Below are 11,031 nucleotides of genomic sequence, written 5' to 3' on the forward strand. Positions count from 1 at the left end.
TCTCAGCAAGGTCAGCTGGTGCGAAGTTTGGGAGAAATTCAGCAAAAGGGGATTAAGTCAGAAAGTGTGACTGTAGTCCCAAAGCAGAAGGAACTCTGTGAGATGGCTTGTGTGTATGTGCACGTAGGTAAGCACACGTCCGTAGAAACGTGGACCACCTGAGCGCTCACACACAGGGAAGAGAGGGGCCCCATTTTGTGGGTCTGATCCATTCTGGAGCAATACCCCTATAGGATGCTGTAGAGCACCCTTGATGCCTCGGGCTGTGTGCTCCGACCACATCTGCTTCCCGATCTGTGAGGAAGACCGGCTCCCCACGTGAGCCCTTGCCTCCGGAAGAGCTAGTCTTGAGCGGACTGTAGCCTGGGCGGTCCCGGAGCGCTGCAAAGCCAGCCCGAGCGTCCTGTTCCCATTCCCCGTGGCCCAGAGAGTCTCTCCTCCCAGCCACTCACGTCGTCCTAGCACCGGCCGCTCCTCCCGCTCTGCCTTCCGCCTCCTTGTTTCCTGCTGCTGCAGCAAACAGAACGCGAGGAAGGAAACCCATGGGGGCAGCGGGGCTGGGGGAGGTTTGAGGGAAAGTAGATGGATTTGGAAAGGCTCATAGATACAGGATAATTTTTTTCATTCAAAATGCATGACCCACCTATCCCTGTAACTTCAGGTACTCTCTCCCAAATTTTTTAAAATTTCATTTTGAATGGATAATAAAGTCCTGTGATTTGAGAACTGGAAATGGTAAGATTCGCAGCGAACGGTCTTCCTGCTGCCCCTGTCCTCGGACACCTGCTCCGTTCTCTCCGCCCAAATAAGTAAATAACCTTTTTCGTTTCTGATGTGTCCTTCAAGAGTTTCTTTATTCCTGCGGAAGCAAATATGAACATGGATTCTTATTCCCAGCCCTGTCCGTCTTCGCGCAAAAGCTTGTTTGCCTCCTGCTTATTACTTTAACACCGTGTTCTGGAGACCTTTTTACATCTGTTCACAGAGACCTTTCAGAATTAGCCTCTGAATTTATTTTTTACCCCAAGAGGTCAAACTTTGAGTTATTACTGTACTTAAGCGTACTGCATTTCTTTGCCTTTATGGCTGAAAACCTGTTCCAAAGGGCTGCTGAAGTGAGCTCGAATGTGCGTCCGGCAGCGCAGGCCCTGCTGCCCCAAGACCTAGAGCCTCCTCTCCTTACCTGAGGGAACTCCGTCTGGGGTGCTGCTGCTTCCTTTCTTTCCTTGCTCCTTTCTAGCCTCCTCTGGACTTCCGGCTCCTAGAGGCTGATCCTGCTATCTTTATAGCCAGATCTTACTCTCCTCTCGTGCATCTCCCCGGCAGACTGACCTCCTTAAAGATGTCTCCGATGTGAAGTGTGCGAGGCGTGGGAAAGGGAAAGGCGCGTTAGCCCTGGACCATGGTGGGAGTCGGGGGAGGAAGCTTAGAGGACAAGAGCCTAGATGCTAGGACCTTCAGCCCTTCATGAGAGCACAGACTTTGAGAATCGAGTCAGATGTTACTGTATTACAAGAGAAGGATTTGTAATTCTTATCATTCTTGGCTTATTTTTACACTGTTAGTAGATTTCCACCTTAGATGCAGGCGCATGTTTTGGCAGGTGATGAAAATTGGAAAGGTGTCTTGTAGTCTGACAACAGCTAGATTTGTCTGTCTCGTGGCATGTTTCTTTAATATCTGAATGTTCTCTAGTTTGTGCAGATGTTATCCTGGACATCAAAGATTTGCAAGGAAAACAGCCAGGGTAAGTTTCCTTCCTTGTTTCCTTTTAGGCTTTATGTAAAATCATCATTTCCAAATGGTATTTAGAAAAGGAAAGGTACTGGGGCATCTGGGTGGCTCAGTGGATTAAGCCTCTGCCTTCAGCTCAGGATTCGATTTCAGAGTCCTGGGATCGAGCCCTGCATCTGGCTCTCTGCTCTGCGGGGTGCCTGCTTTCCCCCTTCTCTCTGCCTACTTGTGATCTTTTTCTCTCTGTCAAATAAATAAATAAAATCTTTTAAAAAAAAAAGGAAAGGTATTCATTACACAGTCACTAGAGTGACCAAAATGAAAACGAGCCACGCCCGTGGCTGGTAAGCACACAGAGTGGTCGGCCCTCCCGCTCCGCGCCGGCGGAAGGCCTCGTTCCTGTAGCCAACGGGAGGACTGTTGGGCGGTGTGTGCTCACGGTCCAGCAGCCCCACTCTGGGCCCCGCAGGCCGCCGGGTTCTCCCGGCCGCACTGTGTCCGTAGGTAGAAACAAACCCACGTGTCGGTCGGCAGTGGTGGGGGTGAAGGCGCGGCGATGCGCACAGGCAGCCGAACCCTGAGCAGCTGTGAGAACGGCAGGCCACCAGCACCCAACACGCAGGGATTGCACAGACCCGTTGAGAGGGAATGCTTCCCGCGTGAGTCCATTTAGATCAGGTTCAAAATCGGACACCCCAGATGTGATGGTAGAAGTCAGGAGAGCAGGTGCCTTGCTGGGGCGAGTGAGGTAGGAGGGGGTTTCTGGAGGTGTTGGTAGTGTTTTGTTTCTTGATCTGGGCACTAGTTCCTCAGCAATAGTGACCGAAGAGTGATAGGAAACCTCTGCCTTGTTTGGCCCTGTGGACAGGAGTGTAGCTTGTGGGAGAGCTGCCTTGGACGACTGTGTCCAGTGCTGGGATAGCATATGTGGGACGCGACAGGCTGCGTTTCTGGTTAGGCCCCCTGTCCCCTGAAGACTGACTGGGTCAGAGCTTACCTTTTCATTTTCTTTCCTTCCCACTCTTAGAGGATCCCTCGTTTTGCAAGGGCTTGATGAATCTGCTCTTCAGCCTCCACGTTCTGTACAAGAGTCCCGTCACCCTGCTGCGTGACTTGTCCCAGGACATCCATGGGCATCTCGGAGACATAGACGAGGTACGGCAGCGAGCCTTCGCTGCGACACGCTGACTGGGGCTGGAGCTCGGGGCCCAGCCTTCCTGCAATCCCATCTCCTCTCTCTCTGCCTCCTCAGGATGTAGAGGTGGAGAAAACGGACCACTTCGCGATGGTGAATTTGAGAACAGCTGCTCCTACCGTTTGTGTAAGTGTGGACCGCCAAGCCATGGGAAACAGCCTTGTCATTCCTGCCGTGGTGCTCCCTGCGAAGAGCACACGGTAGTGGCTCATGTTTCCGGACGGACCTGGTGGTTCTGTTGCTCCAACCGCTGCGCGCAGGGAGCCCTGCCAGGCCTTCTTTTCTTTTACAGTTGCTTGTTCTGAGTCAGGCTGAAAAAGTCCTAGAAGAAGTGGACTGGCTGATCACCAAGCTTAAGGGACAAGTGAGCCAAGAAATTGTCTCAGGTAAGGTGCGATCAGGGTGGAGTCACGAGGGTTGTGATGCGAGCGGGTCCCCGGAATCCGGATGGGACGGTTGCATAAAAGTGCAGCTCGTAAGCCAGTGGGGGGGGGCGGGGAGTGCAGCTCGTTTGTTAGTTGGCTTGAGCCGGATCTCCAGTGCGATGGAAAAAGTAGACGGTAGTGTGGCTTATGATAGTGTGGCCACTGATGGACGGTGCCTGATGGATCACATGCTCGTTGTCCCCACAAACTTCCGTTTCATCGCGCTTAGTAGATTTCTAAATCTCCTTCGCTTTAACTAGAAAATAAGGTCAGTGGTTTTGAGTGCGCCAGTTTCATTTCCCTCCAGAAGAGCCCTCCTCTCAGGCAGCCCGCCCACACCACGCCATCGAGAAAGCCATCATCATGCAGCTGGGGACTCTGCTTACCTTCTTCCACGAGCTCGTACAGACGGCCCTGCCATCGGGCAGCTGTGTGGACATCTTGTTAAAGGACCTTTGCAAAATGTACACCATTCTCACAGCCCTTGTCAGATACGTGAGTATCCGGGAGATGACCCGCGTCCCTCCTGCCGTGTCACCCCAGCCAGGGCCCCGCTCTCCGCGGGGGAAGACCCCTGTGCAGAGCTCTTGCCTACCCCTGTGCAGGCTGTGGTTTGATTCTGGTTTGGTCAGTGGGTGGCGGGTGTCTCCAAAGGCCAGGAAAAAATAGCAGTTGACGGGGTAATTCTAAATCTTCTTTTAGAGGCCTCCCCCACCCTTTTGGGGGGCGGGCATTAAGTATGTGGCATCCGCTTGAGAGTGAGCGCCTCTTTAGGACTTAATCTAATCTACAGCTGTAGAATTCAGCAGACACTTCATTGCACACAAAATGGTACTATTTCAAACCAGTCTGGGCACTAAAGAGGTGTTTATTCCTTATTTTGTTCCTTTAACAAGTAGGTGTTAAATGCCTTACAGTTCAGGTGCATGGATGGGAGAAAGGTTATTAATTTTAAATGCGAGGCATATTCTGCCCTGGGTTTGAGTTGGTGCTCTCTAGTGTCTGTCAGCAGGGAACCCTTCTCCTGCACTTGGCATAATTTTGGTCCTCAGCAGACACTCAGCAGGAGGTAGGCACGGGTGATGTGGTTCTGATTCTAGCAGTGATCCATGTTAAATACCTAGAAGGGCCTAGACAACCCAGAAAGGACGGTACACCGCCATGTGGTGTCCCCAAGCAGCAGCGCGGCCATCTCAGAAGGTGCGGCTCTGGCCACACGGTGTGTCTCTTAAACTTCCCTGCTGGAAATACCGAAAGCCTCTTTTCTTTACTGGCATTTTTAAAGGAAAAACAGGAAAGTCACTTTTTTTCTAGATGCAGGAGCCACTGGCCTGAAGAGCTTTTAAGGCAGTAGGATAACGAGTCAGAAACAGAAGCCCTTCGTTCGTTGTCTGTGACTGGGAGGCTCAGGAGCTTTGAGGAAGGAACAGAGGAAGCCTAGTGCTAGGATTCTCCATGAACGTGCGAGCTTATTTCCTTTCCCTCGGCTGCCAGCAGCGAGTCCCACTCCCTTAGCTCGTGACTCTGCTGCAGGCGTCCGGGGACAGGGACGTTGACCAAGGATGTCAGCTAATCTGGGAATCTTTGGTTTAGTATCTCCAGGTGTGTCAGAGTGCCGGAGGAATTCCGAAAAATATGGAAAAGCTGGTGAGTTGAAGATGCTTTTCCTGGGAATGGGAGAAGCCGTCCCTTCCTGCAGTTACATTGGTTTCCTTCTCTTTTGCTGCAGGTGAAACTGTCCGGTTCTCATCTGACCCCCCTATGCTATTCTTTCATTTCTTACATACAGGTAAGTGACTCAGTACCAGAATAGATCTGCCTGGAGGAAGGGACTTGTGTCTCCAGGGGACTGCTTGGTCCCGGGAGCCCAGTGTCCATGCAGTTTCTTCCCTATTTGCCATAAACCAAAGGTGCCCCCTTGGAAGCCAAGGCTTGAGGTATTTACAGCGAAGAAACCTTTAGTCATGCAAAGAAAAAAGTTTTTCTTAATTTGGAGAAAGTGGTCCGCTTGCATTTGGAGCCGGGAAGGAGCAAGGAAGGAACATGCCTGCCGGCACTGCAACTTGGTTCATATTGATTCTGAATCAAGCCGTGGGCTGTCCTGCGGCGAGTGAGTAAAGTAGCAGCGGGCACGTGAAGGCTGAGGTCCGGTGGTGCGCGTACGTGGGGGCCCAGCCCTTCCACGGAGCGGAGGGCAGGTGGGCTGGTCTCGTCCGGTGCCCAGACCCCTTTCTCCTCCTCCTAAATGAAGAAAGTAATGGGCTCCTGCAGGACTAGGAGGAATTTTCAGTGTCCGCCAGTCACAGATACCACCAGGTTCTTGTCATACCTGACGATTGTTACTTTGGCTTATTATACGGGGATTGTAGGCCTCTGCGTTACGGACATCTCGAGCCAGATAATTCCTTGATGTGCGGCCTCTAAGGGTATTTAGCAGCGTCCTGGCCTCTATCCACCAGATGCCAGTAGCGGCCCCCAGTTGTGATAACCAGAAATGCCCCTAGAAATTGCCAAATGTCCCAAAAGGGCAAAATCACCCCCAGTTGAGACTCTGTGGCTTCAATACATGACGACCCACGGTCTCCCAAGGCCACTTAGTCCCAGGTCGAGTGAAGAGTATCATGGGCCGTTACTAATCTTCACCGAACCGAGCAGATGTGCACTGAGTCAACCTCAGCCAAAAGTCCAGAACCGGTTGTTACAGCGGTGGATTGGGACCGCTTTGTAGCGGTGCCCACGTGCTTTCTGCCTCTGGGTTGTGCACAGACGCATCTTCCTGTCGGTAACTGTTTCATTCTGTGCCTGAAGGGGGCTCCCTCCCCTCCCCTGGTGCATCCGTGACCGAGGGGCCGGTCACCTGGGTTCGGCCAGAGGAGCTCCAAGTCGTGCGCTGATAGCCGAGGTTCTGTCATCTTGCCTTTGTACCAGGCTTGCGATCCGGGGCGGGCCTCCCGTTTGGCCACAGCGTAGGCCGCTCTCACCAAGCTGTTGCTTCTGGCCTCTCCTTAATCTCGCTTGCGTGCTTGCTCAGAAGTGTTCACGTAGGTGCCGTCCTGACAGACCCGTCTCTTGTCTGAACAGGGGATGTATCCCTCCTCTCCTTGGTCAGGTTTGGAGTTCCCCGTCTCCAGGAAGGCCCCATTTCACAGAGTTGGCTGTACAGACTGAGACAGTCCTCAGAAAGGAGGAGTCTGTGCAAGTACCTGTACATGTTTCTCACCTTACAGATTCACGGTACCCATGAGCACAGCGAAGTGGCCGAGAGGTCCCACGCTGATTAAATACGTTCAGTGTACTTTTCAAGTTCAAGAACTTTTTTGCTTTTTTTCCTTTTTTAAATAACAAGTGCTGTTTGGCAGAATAGCAGTCCAAAGAGTACAGCTTGGAAACCAGTGCTGTAAGACCATACTCGTTTCACCAGAGCGGCGGACACGCGGAGAACCCTCCCCGGGCTCTCTAGGATCCCGGCCTGGCGTTAGGTCAGGCTTCTCTCCCTCAGCCCCTTATTCCTCCTCACTACCTCATGAACCAGGAGTTGCCCCGTGTAAGCACCTGGAAAGGAGGAGAGGCGAATGCAGAGAACAGAGCCAGTCCAGAGGCAGACACTGAGCCCAGGTAGTCTGGCCCCACAGCAGGGGTCAGCAGACGTTTTCTCTAAGAGGCCAGAGAGTAAACGTTGCAGCCTGTGGTCGGTTACGCTGCCCGCCTCTGCCGTCGTGACAGGGGCAGGTCAGGCCGCCTGGGCAGCGGCTCGGACGAGACAAGCAGGGGCTGGATTTGGCCAGCGCCTGCTCCAGGACCCGCTGACACTGGTGGGCGTGTGAGCTGTTAGAGGGCCCTGAGTTGGTGTTTCTCAGCCCATTCTCAAGCACTGTCTGCTGGGAGTCTCCAGGCTTCTCCTAGACTGTTTCCCCGCATCACACACAAACCGGTTCGCGGATTGTCAGGCTGCCCTCCCCAGCCGCACCCGCGGTTGACTGGAAGCCATACACGAGTCGGCTGATCCACAGCCGGACGTTCTCCTCGGACGGTGAGACGTGCTTCGTGAGCAACCTTGGGCAAAAAGCCTCTGGTTCCATTAATTCCAGCTCAGCCAGAAACCAGGATTGCTTCTCCCACGTGATTCAGAGAGCTGTTGTTCTCTTAAAGCCGCTTCTTTTTTCCCCGCACAGCCTTGGGTCTCTGTCAGTGGGACACAAGCTACGAAAACCAATACTGCAAACCCCTTAGTGTCCTGCTCCGAGCTTGCCTCTTCACGCCTCTTGGGGTGCCTGGGGGGGGGTCAGTCGGTTAAGCGTCCGCCTTCAGCTCAGGTCATGATCCCAGAGTCCCGAGACTGACCCCTACGTCAGGCTTTCTGCTCAGCAGGGAGTCTGTCTCTCCCTCTGCCTGCCACTCACCACGCTTGTGCTCTCTCTGACAAGTGAAATCTTTTTTAAAAATAAAAGATGCCTCCAGCTGGGATTTTAGTCCTCCTGAATCACCAGGAATGGGCAGTGGACGGGGACTGATTGAAGGAGTTTCAGCAGAGTTCTGTCTATGGCCGCCTCCCTGCCCCTCTCTTCAAAGGGCCTCGCCCTCTACCCTGTGTTCTAAAGCTAAAAGTAGACTTCTTCACACCAGCCCCTCTCGAGTCCCTGTCATTTCTCAGTTTCCAGAACATGCCGCGTGGACTTCTGCTTCTCCCATGGTTCCAGTGGTACACTTTTCGCCATTTTCAGGTCTCTGTTTCTCATTCTCTGACTTGTGGCTTGGGGCAGGCATGTTCATCCACAGGCAGGCACAAAACGCCCCTTCAGGTAGAAGTGCCTGTGTTTTGTGTAGCTCACATGCGGTGCGGGTCTGTACTCTCTGCCGCCTTATCCTTGGTTCCCTTATTCTGTGCCCAGAAGCTCTTTATTCTGCGATACTGACAACACAGGTAAGTGTTCCTAGAATCTTTAAACCTTTCTCAAGCTCATAACCACATGGCACATGAGGCATGTCTGCAGTCCCTAAGTGGAAAGACGGAAGGCCCTGGGAGCCGCCTCTGGTTTCCTCTCCTTCATGGAAACCCTTGGAGCCAACTGCCCCGTGAGGAAATCGAATTCCTGCCGCCATCCTAACAGTCCCCATTGTCACCATCCTCTTGGCTGGCCTGGTGTAAGAACAGTCAGTCCTGCCTTCACTTCCATGTGCTAGGACTAAGAGCAAGATTGTAAACTTCCCAACAAGACCCCCAAAATATCTGAGGATCATAAAGCGTCACAAAATGTTCCCCGTTTTCCAGCATCTGCCGCTGGTTCTCTCTTCGCCCAGACTTGGTCCCCGTACGAGGCCCCCCTTATTCTGCCGTAATCGCCTTCTTAGGAAGTTACCACCAGCATCTCCGACAATGAGAGAATTTGTTTCTGTGCCTTTAGAACAAGAAGAGTCAGAGCCTGAAATGTGCAGGAGAGAAGAAGGGGAAAGCGGCCGCGGTTGCCACAGCCATGGTAAGCAGCCGCCGCTCGCAAACACGGTGCTGGGGAACTGTGACTGCATGCAGGGACAGAAGCCGGTCCCTGGGAGCCCACGTGAGGCGGGATTCCATTTACAGGGCAGGTCCAGGACAGGCAGATCTAGAAAGATGGAACGTACATTAGTGGTTGTCCAGAGCCGGGGGAGCCTGCAGAAACGGGTAGCAGTTCCTATAGGGGATGAAAATGCCCTGCGCTTGGTCATGGCAGTGGCGGTGGTTAAACAATTCTGGGTACCGAGCCCGAGATTGGTCAGCTGCGGGCCAGGTGCTTTGTAGCTCGTAGCGCTCTTACCGAAACGCGTGTGGGGCTGCTGCTCGGCTCAGATCGTGTTCAGAGGGAGCGTTTTTTCCCTCTGAACCAAAAGCCACATATTTTATTTAGGAAGCCCTCGAACATCTTAAGCTTTTTCTTTAAAAATGACAATGGTTTAGGATTCTCATTGGGAAGGAGTTGTTTTAGGAAAAGTTAATGAGCCCAGTAGATGCTCCCTGAAGGACATGAAAGGGGCAGGGCGGGAACAGGGACGAGGTGGCTTGGGACGCTGCTGGCAAAGGGCCCGTCCGCAGCATTGGGGGCAACTGCCGAAATGCAGGAGCTCCAGCCCCACTCGTGCCCTTTCCCACAGGAATGGAGGCTAGAAGCCCGCGTACAGGAGGGTCCTAGCGGTGTTGTTTGTAAAAGCAAGTCCTGAAAAAACCGAGATGCCTACCAAGTGGACTGGCTAAATGGGTTTGATAGTGCATCATACTGTAGGACATGGGCCTGAGAAAAATAAAAGTTTAATGTTCAGATACAGAATTATCTCCAAGGTCATGTTTTTTTTCCCCCCCAAATCCTCATTCGTGGCCTTTATTAAATTAAAAAAACACAGCAGTGTGCACCAGAATGAGCTCCTGGTGTTGGGGTGTCAGGTCAGGGCCGCAACCAGGTTTCTCCAAGTGGCCCTTCTTTCAGCCGGTGGTCTACAAAACCGTAAATACCAGGGGATTACCGACGGGGATTCCGTGCTCTCTCCCGTCCTCTGACGAGATTAACTGCCAGAAATCGTAGGTTACCAGAACATAAGGAACCCTGCGTTTGATTGGCAGACATACTAGCTTTCTCCTGCCACGGACCGCTTCAGAGGACGACTTCAGAAAACTCTGAACCTGAAACTCAGGTCTTCCCTTCTTTGCCCTGCAGGCCAGAGTTCTCCGAGAAACCAAGCCAATCCCTAATCTCATCTTCGCCATTGAACAGTATGAAAAATTCCTCATCCACCTTTCGAAGAAGTCCAAGGTAAACACACACAGCCGTGCCCCTGTTCCCACGGACCTGGGAGGGGCTGCGCAGACTGAAGCAGCACAGAGTGGTGGGGAAGCAAATAGAACCTTCTCTCTTTGCCTCTCGTGGTCTGGTGGCCTGAGTTCAGCTATCACTTGGGAACTCTGGGAAAAGGCCATGGGTGTGTGTGCTTTAAGGAGGAACTGAAGGGTCGTTGAGGCCGTTGCCAGAGGAGAACGTGCCCACAGCCCGGTCCTGTCTTAGGTGAACCTGATGCAGCACATGAAGCTCAGCACCTCACGAGACTTCAAGATCAAAGGGAACATCCTGGACATGGTTCTCCGGGATGAGGAGGCGGATGAACCCGAAGAGGTCAGTGCCTGCTTCCAACCAGAGCGCGGGACGCCGGCTGCCCCCTGACTGACTGTGGGCAGCCTCGCTGGGAGCAGCCCAGGAGGGCGCCCCCCCGCCCCCAGAGGAAAAGCCAAGGCCGGCACGGCCGACACAAAGGGCTGCGGATTTCAGACCACATGGAGTCCCCCACATTGGCACACAGGTGGGGCAGACCTTTCCAGAATAGGGGTGAGGACACAAGTTCTTACTGTGGGTCTTTCTCGTGACCTTCTGAACCCCTGGAAGGTGACTAGCCCCAGGGTTGCGGCTCAGCAACCAGTTGGTAGAACCTCTCTGCCTCTGCCTGGCTCGGGTGCAGCTTTTCCAGGTCCCCGCCCCCATGCCCTTTAGTTGTGCAGTTGTAGACCCGACCCTAGGGAGCTCCCCGTACTGCCGCAGCTCAGGTGTGTGGAAGGTGGAAGTTCACACTGCCGGCTTCTCAGAGAGCACGAAGCTGCATTCTTCACGTATCACCCCGCAGGCAGTAATGCACCTGGCCCCATGCCTGTCCCCAAGCGGT

General features: G+C 53.2%; 1 protein-coding gene across 5 annotated transcripts in view; it reads left to right on the plus strand.

Moving 5' to 3' along the window:
- FANCI (FA complementation group I) overlaps nucleotides 1-11,031 on the plus strand; it is an 83,718-nt gene that overhangs the window by 71,754 nt on the left and 933 nt on the right. For 2 of the 5 annotated variants that reach the window (XM_044230373.1, XM_044230376.1), the window contains 10 exons: nucleotides 1,696-1,747; nucleotides 2,762-2,889; nucleotides 2,987-3,055; nucleotides 3,222-3,315; nucleotides 3,662-3,849; nucleotides 4,948-5,001; nucleotides 5,084-5,143; nucleotides 8,757-8,828; nucleotides 10,038-10,133; nucleotides 10,383-10,490. In XM_044230373.1, the coding sequence (XP_044086308.1) occupies nucleotides 1,696-1,747; nucleotides 2,762-2,889; nucleotides 2,987-3,055; nucleotides 3,222-3,315; nucleotides 3,662-3,849; nucleotides 4,948-5,001; nucleotides 5,084-5,143; nucleotides 8,757-8,828; nucleotides 10,038-10,133; nucleotides 10,383-10,490 (921 nt within the window). Of the gene's footprint in view, nucleotides 1-1,695; nucleotides 1,748-2,761; nucleotides 2,890-2,986; nucleotides 3,056-3,221; nucleotides 3,316-3,661; nucleotides 3,850-4,947; nucleotides 5,002-5,083; nucleotides 5,144-8,756; nucleotides 8,829-10,037; nucleotides 10,326-10,382; nucleotides 10,491-11,031 lie in introns of those variants that run through there. The other 3 variants (XM_044230371.1, XM_044230372.1, XM_044230374.1) reach the window with 2 other exon arrangements.

Source organism: Neovison vison, chromosome 13 (genome assembly GCF_020171115.1).
Source record: "Neovison vison isolate M4711 chromosome 13, ASM_NN_V1, whole genome shotgun sequence".
Taxonomy (NCBI): domain Eukaryota; kingdom Metazoa; phylum Chordata; class Mammalia; order Carnivora; family Mustelidae; genus Neogale; species Neogale vison.